The 19,548-nt window shown below is 44.1% G+C and overlaps 1 protein-coding gene across 5 annotated transcripts in view; it reads right to left on the bottom strand.

The window, feature by feature from the left end:
• Nucleotides 1-1,319: 1,319 nt before the first annotated feature.
• lin7a (lin-7 homolog A (C. elegans)) overlaps nucleotides 1,320-19,548 on the bottom strand; it is an 85,785-nt gene continuing 67,556 nt past the window's right edge. For 4 of the 5 annotated variants that reach the window (XM_038780228.1, XM_038780227.1, XM_038780223.1 and 1 more), the window contains 4 exons: nucleotides 16,570-16,779; nucleotides 12,397-12,609; nucleotides 9,100-9,137; nucleotides 1,320-4,391 (listed from right to left, as the gene is read on the bottom strand). In XM_038780228.1, coding sequence (XP_038636156.1) covers nucleotides 12,397-12,609; nucleotides 16,570-16,779 — 423 coding nt within the window. In that variant the 3' untranslated portion in view covers nucleotides 1,320-4,391; nucleotides 9,100-9,137. The remainder of the gene's footprint in view (nucleotides 4,392-9,099; nucleotides 9,138-12,396; nucleotides 12,610-16,569; nucleotides 16,780-19,548) is intronic. The other variant, XM_038780225.1, reaches the window with a different exon arrangement.

Genomic DNA, 19,548 nt, shown 5'->3' on the forward strand with positions numbered 1-19,548 from the left:
TTCCTCCCTATTCTCCTCCAGCACCCCCCCCCCCCTCCCCCCCCCCCAAATCCTTGAGAACCCTAACTATTACTGGGTTACTCTCTGAATCGGAAGCCCCAACATCGAGGAGATAATGGAACAACAGCTGCAAACTGCAAGCAATGTTGCATGATCAAACGTCAGATGAGCAGCCTCCAGGAGTTGGCAAACCTTACCAGCTGCTGTAGAGTTTCTCTGCCACCAGCTTTTACAAAAAATAAATCTATATTTTCCTTGCCAGAAAACATTTTCCCATTGTAACTATACCAAAATCTAAACTGTGCCCTCATTCTGAATCGTGTAGTGTAGATTTAGATTAGATTTCTATTCTCAACTCATTACTACACATTTCACATCCTGCAATACACCAGGGAGGCACGGTAGCACAGTGGTTAGCACTGTTGCTTCACAGCTCCTGGGTCCCAAGTTCGATTCCTGGCTTTGGGTCACTGTCTGTGCGGAGTCTGCACCTTCTCCCCGTGCCTCTCCAGTTTCCTCTCATAAGTCCCGAAAGACGTGCTAATTAGGTAATTTGGCCACTCTGAATTCTCCCTCCGTGTACCCGAACAGGCGCTGGATTGTGGCGACTAGGAGCTTTTCACAGTAACTTCATTACAGTGTTATTGTAAAACTACTTGTGACAATAAAGATTATTATTAACACCTGAAGACAAATTTCTCATGGTGTGAAATGCATGGGGATTATGGAACTCTGCTGATATCAGACATAGAATCGAATAGAAGCTCAGGGACCAGTTTAACAGGTATGCATCAAGGTGAGAAACATTTGAGACCAAGAAGCTGATGTTAACCTACACCATTGCAATTCTGAACAGCAATCCCATTACTGGTTACCTTTAACCCTTAATTTTTACATTCTTAGTCAGGTGAGAGAATTAGGTAAACGTACGAAAAAAAGACTGCAGTCCATTTTCACTCATTCCCAATCACCCGAAACTTTCAAATACCTACTATCTGATTTGTCATTAATTTATTACTCCTTCCCAGGGCGGTCAGTTTCCATCATTCTCCACTTGCTGTAAAATGTAATTGAATCCAAACGTTAGTGCCCGTTTCTTCATCTAAACTTGAGCTCATGGCCCCGAGTCTGGAACTGGTGGTAATCTTGTCCTATCTTGAGTCAATTATATTTGATTCCTGAATATTTAAATAGCTCTGAGGTGTTTCTCCTCCTCTAGAGAAAACAATCGCAGGATTTTGAGCACCTTAGTTCAAAGGTCTGCACTAGGTACTAGACCGATATTAAGTGGAAATCGTCCTCAGAATCAAGAGACTAAGTACAGTAAACTACTTTTAATCATTTAAAGTGCACAACTTAGCTAAATAAATATCACCAGCTGTTTTTATACAGTATTCACAAAATGGTAAAATTGAAATATCCCCAAACATTGGAGACACATGCTTCATAAGCTACAAAACTACATTCACATGCTGCAGAATTTTGTTGCGACTTGCCACAGAAAACGGTGTGGGAGGTGCTGAAGAATTCCAAGTGATTTAAACCTTGCTGTGCTAGGAGTCCCATTAATATTGCTTATTTGCTGGATCAGCAATACTGGTGGAGCTTTAAGCATAATCCAAAATTAATTCCTTTGACATTTGCATGTGCTGAGATGCATGTGAAAAACAGCAGTACTCGGTGCAATGAAATTCCTGACCGGAGAGGATAAATGAAAAAAAAAAATTGAACACCTGCCAAAGTGGAAAAGAACAAGGAATACAGACACAAGCACGGCTACCAGGATTACCAGAGATTCTAACATTTTCTTTAGGAAATTAAAAACACTACTTGTGTAAAAAGTCCAAAGTTTCATTATGGCCTGAAATCAAAATACTAAAAACGCTATAAAAATTGGACCTCAAGTTGAGATAGTTAACACCAAGTTTGAAAATCACATGTTAATAGCCGTAAAACTATAGCCTTTCACACACATGTTGAAGAACTTCATTCTTTCAAGTCAAAAAAAAAAAATTCTGATTAAGCCTGTTTTTGAAAGGGAAAAGCAAATTAAAATGATTGGAGCAAAAACAGTTCATCCTTATAACATCAAATTGAACAATTTCTATTTATAGTCGTATTCAAAGCAGAACACAAAATCAGACAAAATAAACAGTAATTTAGATAATTAATATGGATATTTTTTTCAAGATTCGGCTCAGATATATTTCTACGGTATTTTCAAATTTGTGATGCTTTTCTGCTTTGTCGCACTATGCAAAAAACAAAGCCACATCTTTACAACAGACACTATGTTGGAACAAATTTTCTATTAATGTTTTCTTCTCCCTGCAGTTACAACATCACAGAGCCAACATCTGGATCAAATCAGCACTGGAGATGCTGCAGCTGTGAGAGGGTTTCAGTGGCCCTCACATCTGGCTTTGAATAGTGAGGAGGGGGGAGCTATTGCTACTGCTAGCTAGAATTAATGCAATGACCAAAACATCCTGTACGAAGTGAATGGATGCCTATCTGAAAAAGCAGAAGTCCTCAGAAGCTATCTTACAGCTGCTCATCTTTGTAGATTTAACTTTGTTTTGGATACAATAGCATTAACTTTCCTTGGAGAGATTTTCATATTGAAGTTGAAGAGGTTCTGTAATTCAGGAGGAATTCCAGAACAAGGCATCAGTTAATCAACAAACCAACTGATTAGCGAAAAGAAAACCCCCCAACCTCTTCAACGAAGATGTCATTTTCACATTGTTGAGAGTCTTTCATCGAAATTAATTTGAACAGAAATGCAATTTTCCGCCAAAACATCTAGTTCTCAATTAGTGGTTCGCAGAACAGAAAAATAAAACGAAAGGTAATAGAGCTGAGGAATGTTAGGCTCACTGAATCTGCAGCTACCATTTTACTGAAGGATAGCAAATCCATTACCTGTGTCATTTGCAGAAGACGCAAGGATAATCTGCGTTTGGATTTCTGTATATGGTACATCACTTCTTTGAAATATTCTTTGCAAATAATTTTCTCTCTCTTTAGCAAACACTGATGAGGCAGTTCTGAGCAGATAGATGATTTTCTGGATCAATTCCTCTCAACATACAATTAGATATGTAAACTTTCCATTCCCAATCCATCCATGATAAAGGTTTCGCCAGGGGGCGTGTGCTTATTCTTCAGATTTTATGTTTGCTGCAGTTTAAATTTTGCAACATGGAAACCAGTAGCAGCCCCTGGTTAATTCAATTGACGTGGGATAGGGCAGAAAGAAATAGGGTCGGGATTCAAATTAAGTTGATAGTCATTCTAAAAGCGGCAAATGGAAGGAACCTCTTTTTGCGTTTTGTCACATGCTTTTCACATCTTTAAATCGGGAGGAAATGGATTGGCAGTTTGGCAGTACAGCAGGCTGGATCAATACAGCAGGCTGGATCAATACAGCAGGCTGAGTAACCAGAAACAATGTGGCCTCATTATATCTAGCCATTTAGTAGGTTAACTTACTATTCTTCAAACACAGCGTAAAATACATTTTTCACAAAGCTAACTATAACTTGGATTTTATGATTAGGCACAAGGTTTTAATTTTTTAAAAAGAAAGAGATTGGAAAAATAAAACCTTACATTGCATATCAGAAAACAGAGTAAGATTTTAAACTCTGATGCTTCTTTAATGCTTTCTTTAGAATTACCATTTGAAAAAAAAGCTTATTTGTATAACAATGCTATTACATCCTAGACAGAAACTGGGTAGCCAACACGAACAATTTCAATATTTAAAAAAATAAATGTCGAGTATCCAATTCATTTTTCCAATTAAGGGGCAATTTTGCGTGGCCAATCCACCTACCCTGCACATCTTTGGTTTGTGGGGGCAAATACCCACGCAGACATGGGGAGAATGTCCAACTCCATACGGACAGCGACCCAGAGCCAGGATCGAACCTGGGTCCTCGGTGCCTTGAGGCAGCAGTGCTAACCACTGCGCCACTGTTGCCCCCACGAGTTCAATATTTGAACAGCTGCTTGTTGAAGCTCTGTATATTAGGGTGCGCTGAAATAGAATATCCCATTTAAAAGAAAAATCCTAATTTGTAACACTTAATTATGATTCGTAATACTTGTGTTCTATTATTTTCAAAAAACCTTGTGCCATTTTGGTCTAAGCTGCAATAAGCTTAGCTAAAACTTTGCAATCATTCACAGCATGATGTGCCCAGAATCAGGCGTTTGAATGAATTATGTACAATCATCACAAATGATCTATCTTAACTTTTTTTTCTCTCCCACAGTAATCCCAACAATTTGCAACAGTCTTCAGAGATGACAAATAACTGTAAGCAGAACAGTTTTCATCAGCAACTTGGCGCTTGGAAGATTTTTCTAATTAAACCTGAAAACTGAAAGAAAGAACAGAATCTGAGAGCAATATTTAAAAAAAAACATTTCAATTGGATGAATTTGTAGCCAAGTTTCGAAGATGTCTCATTGAAACAATCTACATTTTCTCAGTACAATTTATCTCCAAAGTAACCTAACAATGCTTACATTTGTGTCTCAAAATGCAAAGTTTGGTGTGATACACAGGTGTAATGCACAGAAGTGAGAGGTTCGGCTAATTTACCCATCCCTCCCAGGCAGGTTAAACCATCACAAAGCTCAAAAGAAAAACAAAAGGACTCATATTTATAAACTTACAGGTTCATGATCTCAGGATGTTTCAAGAGATGCAAGAAGGAAAGAATGCCTATTGCCTTTCCTCCATTCAGGGCATTGTGCCAGGGTGGAGAAGGCGGAGGGTGGCACTCCTGCCTGGAGGTCCATTGAACCACTTAAATAGCTAAATATGGGCCCTTTCCATCATTGCGTGCAGAGACTGCCTGGTGAATTCTGGTGGTCTCGCTGTGGGCTGAGCGGGTGTCCTTCTAATCGGGCACTCTGTGGCCCATGTTAGAGCCCCTTGGCTACAATGGATGAATGGATGATCCCACAATTAACTAGTTCCTGAACTGCGGAAAAATTAAGCTAAGATTCCTCACAAACGGCTTGCTGGTGGTGCCCCTAGCTTTTGGTCTCATTATAGGAGCTCCGGCTCTGCCGATATCCTTTCATTTTGTTTTGATTGGTGTGATGCAGGGGATGAATGGCTCAGTTTGCACATTCACACTGAGCATAAACAGGTCAGCTTCCACTGTCTTAACTGGGATCTAATATAACTGATATAGTAAATGGGTCACTTTCAGTGGTGGCTATGTGGTGAGCAGTCGCACACGTGGTGGCTCCCACCAGGGTACTTGGTTCTGGCCCTTTCTGCCTGGCTTATGGGTGATGCACTTGGAGGCAATTGGTGTAGTTGGATGGAATAAGTTCACCTCGTTTGAGCAATGTCTATTAAAAATAGCTCAAGGCAGAGGTCGGGCAAAGGATTCCCTTCAGACTCAAAAGTTTCTCGAGCCTCAGCGGAGGGGGGAGACGACATGGCGGCAGTTTCTACGGAGTCGGTGGCCCTTCAGTGGATGACTGAAAAGTTGGTTAGCTTCTTGACTGAAGAATTTAAGAATCTTAGGAAGTCGGTTGCGGAGGACCTGGAGAAGACAATGACTTCGGCCCCAATTCGGCCGGCCATGGACAAAATGGACCGGCGGATAGAGGTACAAAAGGTGACAATGCAGACGGTGGAGGTGGTCTCTCTGATCATAGTGATTGGATTGTCACCCTGGAGGCAGAGATGGTTTTGCTAGCTGAAGAACATAAAGCGCTAAAGGCCAAAATTGACAAGCTGGAGAACCACTCCAGGCAGCAAAACGTAAGGATTGTTGGGCTGCCAGAGGGCTCTAACTCCATTGACTATATGTATAAAATGTTCAGAAATTTGGTTGGGGAGGAGGTCTTTTCGGCCCCTCCTGAGTTGGACTGAGCCTGTAGGTTGCTGAGGCAGAAGCCCAGATCTGAAGAACCATCATGTGCGATCATAGTCAGGTTTCATCGATACCTGGTTAAGGAGCGAGTCCTGAGGCAGGCGAAGTACCATCTGGGAGATGGGAGGCCACGTCATCAGAATATATCAGGATGTTGGGCAGAGGTGGCGAGAAGGCATGAGGCGTTTAACAAGGCCAACGGCACGCTGTACAAGAGCAACGTGAGGTTTGGAGTAGTGTACCCAGCTCGCCTTCAGGTGGCTATCAAGGACAGAGACTGTTCCTTCGATTCTCCAGAGGATATGAATTAGTTTGTTAAGAAGCACGGTCTAGGGGTTGACTAAAGTGCTTAAGGATGATGGAGATTGTTGTTTGTTCTTTGTTAAGTTCATTTTTATTGGTATTTTATGTGGGACTTTTGTAAAATGGGGGAGGGCTTAGGATTTTGCCTGGGTTATTTGCTGGGTGTTTATTTTGGGGTGAATTTGGGACTTGTATACTGCACTGTTGAAGTTTTGTTTTGTACAAAGGGGAGGGGGGGCTGGGTGTTGATTTTTATTGATGGTTTTGTATTAAAGTTTGGCTTGGTTAGAGAGGAAGCTGGTTACCATGGGGATGGGTTTTGTGTCTCTTTAAGGTAACAAGTTTAGGCTTTTTGTTTCTGGTTCGTTTGGGTTTGGGGGTAGGGACTTTTGTTTCTCTGTTGGTTATTTGTTTGGTTTTCTGGGTGAGGTCGAGCTGGAGGGGGGGATGGGGAGAGGTGGACCACTGAGGATGGTGGTTCCTTTGTTTTAGGACTGTCTTGATGGGGGAGGGTGGCCATCTTGAGTAGGCCCGGAGGTGGTGCAGGGGGGGAAATTACTGGATAACCTCACAGGGTTGAATGGCCCAATAAAAAACTCCCAGCTGTGTGCACACCTGAGGAGTTTGAAGGCTACAGGAGACCCATCAAAAAATCCAAGATCAAATAAGGCTGCGGAAGGGTTGGGTGGGGCGGGTATGTGTCTTGGGTTTTGATTGGAAGGCGCAGGGGCCCCTGTGTTGATTTTTATTAAGAGGGTGGCTTATTCTGCCATTACTATATTAGCAGACGCAGGTGGGAGGTACATAATCATCAGTGGGTCACTGGCGGGTATGCCGGTGGTGTTGGTTAATGTGTAAGCACTGAACTGGGATGGCACAGCATTCATTAATAAGGTGCTGGCTTTTATCCCAGACATTGATTCACATTGGTTAATTATGGGGAGTCTTCAATTGTGTTTTAGATCCGAAGTTGGCTAGGTCGAGTCCCAAGTCTATTTGTCCATCTGGGGTGGTGAAGGAGTTATTGGTGTTCGTTGAATAGATGGGGTGGGGTGGGGTGAGACCCGTTGAGATTTAAGTTTCCGAGGGATAAAGTGTTTCATTTTTCCGCGCCACGTCCATCGGGTTTATTCTTGGGCTGACTTCTTCATGGTGGGAAGGTCTCTTCTCCCTGGGGCGAGGAGTACTTGCCAGCCATGATATTGGATCACGCTCTGCATTTTGTGGACTTGATGTTGGAGCTGGCCACTCTCAGTGACTTCCGTGGACATTGGACGCGGTATTGCTCGCGGATAAGGGATTTTGTGAGCGGATGTCCTCTGCCATTGGGGAATACGTTGAGTTCAATAGGAATGAGGTGGTCTCGCCATCTATGATTTGGCAAGCCCTGAAGGCAGTTTTTTTTGGGGGGGGGGGGGTGCGATGGAAATAATCTCTTATAAGGTGCATAGGGATAAATCTGGGAAGGTGGAGGCACAGAGACTGGTGAACGCCATTCTCGAGGTGGACTGTCAGAACTCGATCGCCCCTGTCCACCAACAGAAAAAAGCTGCAAACAGATTTTGAGCTTTTGATGACAGGTATGGTGGTGAGTCAGCTGCAACGCTATACGGGAGAGTATGGGGAGAAGGCCAGTCATTTGCTGGCTTACCAGCTGAAGCGACAGGCTACCTCCCGGGGATAGTGCAGGTTAGGGACTCGGGTGGTGGGTTGGTTTCTGCCCCAGAGAGGGTCAATGAGGTGTATGAGGCGGTCTATCATGGGTTGTATGAGTCAGGACATCCGGAGGAGGGTACATCAATGAAGCAATTTTCAAATGGGTTGACCTCCCGGAGGTGGAGCAGGAGGGAAGGCAGAAGTTGGAGATGCCGATAGGGCTGGAGGAGATTATGGACTCTATTCGGTCAATGCAGACGGGTGAGGCTCCAGATGGGTTTCCCATTGAATTTTACAAACAATTTGCAGATCAGTTGATCTCACTTCTGCTGTGCAGCAGATTCCTAGTGTCAGGGGAGTGTTGCGGCCACATTGGCGCAGGCGTCGATCTCCTTGAAGGACAAGGATCCCAGGGAATGTAGGTCATATCAACCCATTGTTAAACATCGATGCTAAGTTGTTGGCTGAAGTATTGGCAATGCGGTTGGAACCCTGCCCATCTGTGGTGATCCCGGAGGAGCAGACTGAGTTTCTTAAGAGCTGGCAAATTGTTGGCCGATATTAGGAGATTAGTAAATGTAGTATTGTTGCCCTCCCTAGGGACTGAGCCAGAGGTGATTATTTCGATGGACGCGGAGAAGGCGTTTAATAGGGTTGAATGGGGGTAAACGCTTGAGGTCCTTGGGCACTTTGGCTTTGGGTCAAAAATTTGGGCTTTTGTACAGAGCCCCCACGTACGAACGTCCTTAGCTCGGGTTATTCCCAACTGAACAGGGGCACAAGACAGGAGTGTCCGTTGCCTTCGCAATTGAGCCACTGGCCATTGTTCTAATGTGATCTACTGTGTGGAGGGGGATAGTGTGGGAGGATGGAGCACAGAGTGTCTTCATGTGCAGAAGATTACCATATGTTTACTTTCTGTCACCGACTCACTCTCCAATGTGGGGGAGAAAATAGAGTTGCTCAGGAAGTTTGCCTCCTTTGCAGGGTGTGAGCTGAATCTGGGCAAGTGTGAATACTTTCCGGTGAAACCCCCCGGGGAGGGGAGTTGATCTGGGAAGGCTGCCGTTTCACAGGCTGGGATTGTAACACATTTCAAATGGTTTTAGTCTATATCATTAATACTGCTGCAGTAGCTTTATTATAAAGGGTCACTGAACTCAATTTCTCTCGGCTTTACAAAACAGAACTATGTTTGATTTAACTAAATAGTGTAAGTTTTAATACCTACTTGTCAAATGGTTGATTTTTTCCCCCCCAGTTAGTATCCTACAGAAAACATGAACAGAAAAAATACTACATTTAAAAGTTACAAAATTCAAATGTTCTGCAATGATAATTACAAATAATTAACACCAGCTGGATTAAGAATTAAAAACTGAATGCAAAATAATTTATATGGTGTAACAGTGATGTCTTATGCAGGTCAGAAAATATAATGTTGCCAAATTCCAGTAAAATAAACTGCAAATTACTTTTAATTTGCATGTACTTTTAACAATGTGATGCAAAATTATTCAATTAGATTTAGCTTATATCGCAGATATTGTCTGATTCTGTTTAACTGACTTGACAAATAAAATCCACACAATACTAATTAAATTGTTTGTCAATGTCCAACTTGATCATCTGAGATTGGTACTGGGGTCATTATTGTACTTGTTGATAATCTTTGTGCATATCATTAATTTTTACTCAAACTAAATTATTGCTCATGACAAATTTGATTGACTTCCAAGTTACCGTATTGCATATATTTCCAATTAGAAATGTTCTATTTAACAATCTGTGGTGATTGTCCCTTTTGGGAAACACAGTCGAATAAGAGTCACTTGGCCTGGATGACCAATCGGCATTCAGAGTGGGGAATCACCCCGGGGGAGGAGTGCACCTAGACAGAGGTATTTTAGAGCCAGCTGCTCTCGACAATCACTAAATAAAACCTTTTTCATTCACAAAGGAAAAGTCTGATAGTGCATCATTACACAGTCTCTTTTGACATTGCAGTGTAGGAATTTAAAAATGTCAATGAACCTCAATTATTTTTTATTCGTTCCTGTGATGTGAGTATCACTCGCAAGGCCAGCCCTAAGTGCCATCGAGTTGGAGGGGGTGAGCTGCCTTCTTAGAACTGCTGCAGTTGTAAGTATACACACTCGCAGTGCTGTTCGGGAGGGAGTTCCAGGATTTGGACCCAGCAATGGTGAAGTAATTAGCCATAGTCCACAAAAGAACCACAGGCATCTCTTTCCATTAGAAAAAGACAACTGGTTCTAATATAGTTTGAGGGGGACCACTCTGCAAGTGTGGGGCAAGGCGGGGGGTCAGACTTCCATGATTCGGGCACGATCTAACAGAATTTTAGCAGAGTACCCCACCTTACACAGACAGGGCACGACAGGCTCGATCCTCGACGTGGGCACAATGCTAGCCTGGCACCTTGGCACAGTCAAACTGGCACCCTGGCAGTACCATCTGGGTACTCTTACTATCCTTCTTTATATTACTCGCTATCTTTTTTTCTTCTTATTCAATTTTAGTTACTCTTTGCTGATCTTTATATTCTGTCCAATCTTCTGACTTACCACTCATCTAGGCACAATTATACGCTTGTTCTTTAAGATTGATATTACCTTTAAATGGTTTAGGTAACCACGGATAGTGGATCCACCCATTAGAATTTTTATATTCCATTGAAATGCATCTATTCTGTGTATTCTGAAATGTCCCTTTAAATGTCTGCTGCTGTATCTCTATTGATCTATCCCTGAAGCATACTTGCCAGTTTATTTTAACTAGCTCCACTTTCATGCCCTCATAATTACCCTTCAGTTTAAAACACTTGTCTTGGAACCACTCTTCTCTCCCTCAAACTAAATGTAGCAATCTATGATCACAGCTACCTTGGGGTGCCTTCGCTATGAGGTTATTAATTAATTCTCTCTCATTGCACAATATCAGGTCTAGTAAAGCCTTCTCTCTAGTTGATTTTAGAATTTGTTGTTCTAAGAACCTATCCTGAAGACATTCTATGAATTCCTTATCTATGCTATCTTTTCTCTTCTGATTTTTCAAGTCTATGCATAGACTGAAATCCCCCTTGATTATTGCTCTACCTTTCCAACAAGCTTCTATTATCTCTTCCTTTACACTCTGTCCTATAGAGTGGTTATAATTCCGGGGACTGTACATCACTCCCACAAGTGACTTCTTGCCCTCTTCATTTCCCATCTCAATCTAAACTGCTTCTTCAACATGGTGTTCTGAACTTTGGTTATCCCTCTCTAACATGCTAACACCATCACTAATAATCTTTATTAGTGTCATAAGTAGGCTTACATTAACAGTGCAATGACGTTACTGTGAAAACAGAGTCACTCCTCTACCTTTTCCTAACTTCCTCTCCTTTTTAAATGTCACATACCCTTTAATATTCAGGTCCCCGATATCTGTCAAATTATAGCCATATCCCTGTAATGGCTACCAGGTCACACTTCTTCATCTCTGTTTGTGCTATCAATTCACCTGTTTTGTTCCAACTGCTATGTGCAATTTAGTTCCAGAGCTTTTAGCTTTGTTCTTTTATTACGTTTGCAGCGTCTGGCCGTATCTTGGATTTGTACTCTGTCCCTTCCTGTCATGGTCTTTTTATCACCGTTCTCTCTTGCCCTGTCTTTACCTCATTACAAATTCGATCCTCCTTTCTTTTCTTATGTATCTTTCCCAACATCTTGAATCCTTGTTAATGAAGGATAGAGGCTCGTTTCAGGCAAGAACATGGCATGGAGCAGAGCAAAAAGAGAAAATGCTGGAATATCTCAGCAGGTCTGGCAGCATCTGTAGGGAGAGAAAAGAGCTAATGTTCCGAGTCCAGATGACCCTTTGTTAAAGCTGACAAAGGGTCATCTGGACTCGAAATGTTCGCTCTTTTCTCTCCCGACAGATGCTGAGATTTTCCAGCATTTTCTTTTTTGGTTTCAGATTCCAGCAGTAATTTGCCTTCATAGAGCAGAGATGACTGTGCATGGAACTAAGGGCAGTTTTAACTTTGTGAAGGTTGGGGTAATGGGTGTTTCACAGGTTCCATTAACCATCTGGGATTTCATACGTTACAACGGCTAGGCCTCATGACTGCCCAACAAGACAAAATCGATAATACAAAAGGATCAGAAGATCAAAACCTGAGCATGCAGCAGTGGATGAGTTTGTCCAAAAGGACGGTCTAGACAGACAGCAAGGGAGACAGTGATAAGGAAGACACAGAGGAGGCTGTGGTGTTGTGTATGAGGCCTCTATGTAATTGGATAATGGGCATTCGTGTAAGCCAGTGATTGGTTTAATGGGTTTGAAGGGCTGATTGCCTGAACTTGTGTTAATGCTATATGGACTGTGCTCTGATGAAATAAAAACTTTCCCTTGAAAAGAGACGAATGTGTAGGGTGACTACTTCAACATATTCTGATGCTGGGTCGAATACCAGAAACAAAATGATGCATTTGGTCTCCTCAGTATAAATGAACATTCTCACCTATGACATATGGTTTTGTTGGACTTGCTGCTGCTGCTGCTGCTGTTGGAGGAGGATTTGCTGCTGCTGTCTGCGTCGGGCAGTTCGCAGTTTCTCAAATCTTGCTTCCATTTCCTCCAACACCTTGGGCGTGTAACGGACTACCAGCTTCACACTGCTCTGAGCAGCCTTTAGTAATTCTACTGCCTTTTCATGGTGTTCCCCTTCCACACTCTAAAATTGAAAGAAATATACATAATTCTCTGCACATTCCCGGCGATTCTCCGCGCTCGATGGTCTGAGTGCCCACCTAGTTCGGCCGAGTCCCGCCGGCGTCGTACACGCGTGGTCCTACCCGGCGGGACCTTGCCAATTATGCTGCGGGGGCTATCCTGGTGTGGGGGAGGGAGATCCGATCCGACTCCGGGGTGGGGGTGGGGGGGGGGGGGGGGGCTCCACGGTGGCCAGGCCTGCGATCGGGACCTATCGATCGGCGGGCAGGCTAATCCCGGGGGGGCCCTATGTTCCTCCGTGCCAGGCCCCAGAAGGGCTCCGCCATGCTCCCTAGGCGCGGAGAAGGCAACTCAAGCGCGGACTTGTGCCGGACGTGGCGCGCATACGCCGGCCGTGCTGCCGCCTGTATCGGCAGCTGGAGCTGCATGAAGCACTCCAGTGTGCGGCGCAGGATCTCTGCTCCTGGGGGCCGGATGACGCTGTCGTAAAACACTCCGGCTTTACAACGGCGTCAACACTTAGCCCCAGGATCGGAGAATCCCGCCCCCAGTGTCTGGAGACCCAGGTTTGAATTCCGCCATGGCAGATGGTAAAATTTGAATTAAATTTTTAAAAATCTGGAATTAAATGTCTAAAGGTGACCATGAAACCATTGTCGATTTTCGTAAAAACCCATCTGCTTCACTCTAGGATTGGAAAACCAGTCTGGCCTACATGTGACTGCAATGTGGTTGACTCTTTAAAGCCCTCAGTGATGGATAATCAATGCTGGTTACAGCCAGCAACGCCCACATCCCATGAACAAATTATATAAAAAATCCACTGTAAAGCTGAAGAAAGTTGCATTCATTAAAATGAAAAGCACAGTCTTGAAGCAACTCATAAGAGTTTTGAAAATAGGAATGCCAGAAATTCAACTCAACATATTTTCCTGAATGCACCAAAATAATTTTCGTTCACATTTGAAGAAAGGTCAAAAAAGTGAAAGGTTTCAAAAAATATTTTGGCAAGTCACAATGCATTCAGCAAGAACTGACAGGCTCAAAGAAAAGTTAGCATGACTGAATTCTGAACCAGGTTCTTCTCGTTAGTCATCCCCAAGGGCATTTAAGAGTCAACCGCATTGCTGTGTATCTGAAAAAATAGCACTACGCAGAACTTACATACTTTTAGGTTTTGGTTTTGTGCACATTTATACACTTAACTCAAAGAAGTTCAACAATGCTCTTGTAGAACAAGTGTGGACTGCACTTTTGGAATGTTGAAGGAAACCATTAGTCCATTAGGGGCAGCACGGTGGTATTGTGGTTAGCACTGCTGCCTCAAAGCGCCAGGGAACCAGGTTCAATTCTGGCCTTGGGTCTGTCGGTGTGGAGTTTGCACGCTCTTCCCTGCTCTCTCCACCCACCCCCCCCACCTTGGGTTTCCTCCGGGGGCTCTGGTTTCCTCCCACAGTCCAAAGATGTACAGGGTAGGTGCATTGGCGGTGATAAATTGCACCTTAGTGTCCAGGAATGTGTATGTTAGGTATGGGTTATTGGGATAGGGTGGGGAAATGGGCTTGGGTGGAGTGCTCTTTCAGAGAGTCAGTGCATACTCAATGGGCCGAATGGCCTCCTTCTGCACTGCAGGGATTCTATGATTATATTCTATGAGTCCTCAGTTTATAGAGTGACCTCACAAGTATAATAATATTCCCAACTTTTAACTTTAATAGCAATTATGTCACGTTCCTGAAACACACTCCTAGCAATGTGTTATATACTAAATGACAGCTACCATCTTTACCCAATGTAACAACATCAAATTCCCAATTCAATTAGTTAATTTGCTGCTAATTATCAGCTGTTATAGTTGTATGCCCTATATCTGTTCTTCTTAATTTTAATATATATTTGGTTCGATTTAATTTTCTTTCACAAATAATGCAATAACAACATTTTCAATGCAAAATATTTACAGTGCGGAACAAGAATTATTGCAAATATAAACAAACAAAACGGGATGACTTCAGAACAACAGGCGTTATGCACTAGTGGCTCCAGTTTTAAAATTTAAAAAAATTAGGGGACAAAGAGAATAAGGTCACATAAATAAGATCGGATAACATCTCAGGGCGCACACCTTTATGCATCGCGAGATCAAGACTTTCAAGGGATACCTGACAGGAGTAGGTCAGACCAGGTGCAATGAATGAAGAGTCTGCTATTTCTGCCAAGGTGATGAGCAAGTAACTGAGACATAGGGTACAGCTTCTGGTTTTTGAGAAAACAAAACCCTGGGCTTGTGAGCTGAAGTGCACTTTGGGATTGATCCATTTTATTTCAATGAGAAAACGCCGAAAGTGTAATTTAATCATTAACCAAAAAAAAAACATTATTTGTAAAATAATTTGAGATAGGGGTCGTCTCACACTTTATGGAATACATCAGACTTAGAACAGATCACAGATGTTAGGAATCCCATTGGGATATATCCCATGACTATCTTTTTTTTCCTTTTAAAAAAAATACATTTAGTGTACCCAATTATTTTTTTCCAATGAAGGGGCAATTTAGCATGGCTTATCCACCTACCCTGCACATCTTCGGGTTGTGGGGGTGAGATCCACGCAGACATAGGGAGAATGTGCAAACTCCACACGGGCAGTGACCCAGTGCCGGGATTGAACCTGGGACCTCGGCGCCGTGAGGCAGCAATGCTACGCACTGCGCCACCGTGACGCCCCATTTCATAACTAATTTTGAATTGAAGGATACTTGTCACTGATCCAGGAACAGAGGATATTTTTACGAGCTCCAAAATTTAGGATGTTGTACAGCCTTTTTTCATTGTCAGTAATTCTCCTATCTGGAAGAATTGGGAACAAAGGATTAAAGCTCTAAGGCTTTGTCAAATACCCTCTCAAGCTCCCTAGCTACATCAGACCAAAAGGCTTGAATCTTAACACAGGTCAATATGCAGTGTATATAATCACGCTCGACTACCAGGCACATCAGAGATATAGCCGGACCAAACATACGTCTCAGACTTGGCATGATATGCAAATGGTAAAGTACCTTAAATTGTGTCTCCCTCATTCTATTGCAGGCCAAAATTTTATCGGCATAATCCCATATACTACACAATGACTCATCAGTATTAATTGGCAAATCTTCCTTCCAAGACTGCAAGGCACCCAATGTACTAACACAGGATCGAGAACACAATGCATCATGAAAAATGCTAATTATCTGTTTGGGTTCCACAGATATTAGGACGTTATCCACCAGGGAAATAGAGGAGTTAAGGCACAGGATGTCTTATTCAAGATTATGTCTCTCAGTCGCAGATACTTAAAAATGAAGTGTCTCAGGATGCCAAATTATTGATATAGTTGCTCAAAGGATGACAAGGAAGCATCACTGAATATATCTCTTGGGCTACAAATGCCTCCATCTCTCCAAGTATCAAATCTATGGTCCATAAGACTAGGTAGGAAGTCTGGGCTGCCCTGGATGGGTCAAAGAGTGGAAGTCAGTAGAGATCTCCCTTTTAGTTGGCAGACCGTTCCCCATGCTCTAAGAGTATTAATAACAGGATCCTCACATCTAGCAGAACCTGGCCTAATGTCCCTATAAAATAACCAGTCTTTCAAAGGGTAAAGCAACTGATCTGCTTCAATATCCAGCCAGATGGAGGGAGGGTCCTTACAACTCAGACCCTTATAAATGAAAAGTGATAGGCTAGTTGATATAGTCTAATATTCAGGACATCCAAACCACCTTTGGAACCTGGGAGCTGCAGCTTGGCGGATTTTAGGCGAAGCTTCTTCTTATTCCAAATAAACAATTTTGATAATATAAAACTTGCTGGTAAAATGCAACATAACAGAGATGGATCACATTTTGGAACAGTTTCAAAAACATTCAATTCTCAAGAGTAAATGTTCACTTCAGACTAACTGGATCATTGACTTACCACTCCATTGACAGACAGTAATTGATCCCCACGTTTAAGGCTCCCATGTCTATCAGCAACACCCCCCGGAATAATACGAGAGATGTAGATTGGTGAATTCTGTTCCTTCCCACCCATGACATTAAAGCCAAGGCCTTCTTCAGTCTTTGGTAACTCGACAACCCGGGGATGGGAATGGCCCTCACTTGCAGCAAAAGCAGCAACTGTGGCCTGAAAGAAACAAAAGAGGAATTCTGAAGTTCAGGTCCACAGCATTAAAATCAAATATTTCCATACCTTTGAAAATTCATCATTCATGCTGTTATTGCTGGGTAATGAATATACATCGAACACAAAAGCTACATTCATATTTTCACGTCAATATATTCCCACAGAATGAAAACTGACCACTTTCCATCGCCATGTCACAAAAGGAATTGTGTGTATTATAATGAATACAAATATGGCAAAAGGACTGATGAACACATGTAAGCATGAGACCTGTGATGAGAACACTATTTTTGTCTCGCATCAAAGGGAGTTGGTTTGAACCAACTAAAGTCAAGATGTGTGTCGACTTTTCTGGACCAAATCACTGAATGGAGATCTAACCTCAGTTTTCTGAGACTCCGGCCTTTGTGGTGTTTACCGGCCTCGTCACGCCTCGTGAGATTGAACTTCACGTCAAGAGGCGTCACGATTTGCATCCCGCCCATTGAGGTCAGGACCCAGATTTGTATATTCAAGTGCTTAGTTAGTCTCACCTGAATATGTCTACGCCTCATCTATATAGTGCCCAGAATCGAACGGCCTCACCTCAGAGACTCTTGAGCGCATGCCATTTAGCACTATGGTCCACAAACGTGGACCAGATGTACCGGCACTTGGGTGGGTTCTCCTAGGCGATTGGGGGCCTTTGAGTGGTCAGGCTGTGGGCAGGGTAGTACCTTGGCACCCTCAATGCCACCCTGGTGCCTTGGCAATGCCAACCTGGAACCCTGGTAGTGCCACCTGGGTTGCCAAGGTGCCCTGGTGGCATCATGCCCATCCCGGGGATTAGGTCAGGGGTGCGCTGCCCTTATTGGCGAGTTGGGATGCTGGGTGGGGAAGGTCTAGAGATCAGGGCACCATTCGATCTCTTCCTCCAGCGGCGAGCGGAACTTGTTGGTGCAGGAAATGGGACTAAGAGCGGCCTCGGTCGGGTGCTTCTCGCCAAGGCCCAGAAATGAAACAGTCCCGTTTAATAGCGGAGTCGTTCTCGGTGACGTAAGCGCTGAGAAACATCCGGCTAAATGCGCTTAACACGGGACTTTGTTTCATTTAATTAAATGTCTTTTTTGTTCATCAGTAGGTTATCCAGAATGCCAAAGTGTTATACCACATGGTGAGGATACTGTTGGATTTCGAAGGGACAAGTACAACTCTTAATATATAAGCACCCAATCAAAAATGAATACAAATATGGCAAAAGGACTGATGAACAACACATGTAAACATGAGACCTGTGATGAGAACACTATTTTTGTCTCGCATCAAAGGGAGTTGGTTTGAACCAACTAAAGTCAAGATGTGTGTCGACTTTTCTGGACCAAATCACTGAACGGAGATCTAACCTCAGTTTTCTGAGACTCTGAGCACGATCTATCGGCCTTTGCGGTGTTTATCGGCCTCGCTACGCCTCGTGAGATCGAACTTCACGTCAGGAGGCGTCACGATTTGCATCCCGCCCATTGAGGTCAGGACCCAATTGCTGGCAAGCGTGTTGAGTTTACAGATACACTCATTACATCTTAAATGACTGAGCCAGAAACAGCTATTATTTAAAGAGAATTTCATTTGCTACATTCTGTGGTGATATGCATCACTGTAAATACACAAGGGGTTAATGTAAATACATTACGACTAAGTAAACACTAGAGGGAGCAGCAGAGACGTCATGACATGCAGACATACAGCTAATGAACACACAGAATAGGACACGATTAGTAAGACACCCAGAGGTGAAACTACCACAAGGTGGCATTACACAACCCATGGGCGCGATTCTCCGACCCCCATGCCGGGTGGGAGAATCGCTGGAGTGCCGGGCGATTCCTGCCACGCTGCCCTTCGCCCACTCCCCCCCCCCAAAACTGCGTGCCGAGCTTTACGACAGGTCGCTCGGAGAATTCTAACGGTTTGTTTCTAACGGTCGGCCTGGATGGGTCAAGCGGCCTTCCCAATCCGACCGGTTCACGCCGGCGCCAACCACACCTGGTCGTTGCCGGCATGAACAGTGCGCGAACGCTGCGTGTGCGTGTGTGTGGGGGGGGAGATGGAGGGAGGATCGAGCACCAGGGGGGTGCTCAGGAGGGGTCTGGCCCGCGATCGGTGCCCACCAATCAGCGGGTTGGCATCTCTAAAAGACGCACTCTTTTTCCTCCGCCCCGCAAGATCAATCCTCCATGTCTTGTGGGGCACCCGTGGGGAGGACGGCAACCGCGCATGCGCGGGTTGGCACCGGCCAACCTGTGCAAGCGCGGGTGACGTCATTTAAGCGCCGCCAGCCGTGTCATTTATGCGGCGCCGCTTTGACGCAGGCGCCAAGGCCCGGCGCGTGAAATTGACGCGGCGCCGCTCCTAGCCCCCTGGGGGTGGGAGAATAGGGGGTGAGGAGCAGCCTCCGACGCAGGAGTGAAACACTCCGGTTTTCACTCCGGCGTCGGCACATAGGTCGCGATTCTCCGATGTCACGGCGGTTGGGAGAATAACGGGCCGCGCCGTTTTTTCACGCGACGCTGGTCTGACGCGCTCCCGCTATTCTCCCAACCGGCCAAATTTGTGTCATTGTGTTTCGCGTGCAAAAACACGGAGAATCGCCCGATGTAGACAAAATGGCGATTGTCCGGCACCCCCCCTATCCTCCGGCCCGGACGGCTGAAGTCCCGACGTCGTGACGCCAGGTCACGCCATCGCCGTCCACACCTGCTTTTTAAAGTCGCCAGCCACTCATGCTGGCTG

Source organism: Scyliorhinus canicula, chromosome 20 (genome assembly GCF_902713615.1).
Source record: "Scyliorhinus canicula chromosome 20, sScyCan1.1, whole genome shotgun sequence".
Classification (NCBI taxonomy): domain Eukaryota; kingdom Metazoa; phylum Chordata; class Chondrichthyes; order Carcharhiniformes; family Scyliorhinidae; genus Scyliorhinus; species Scyliorhinus canicula.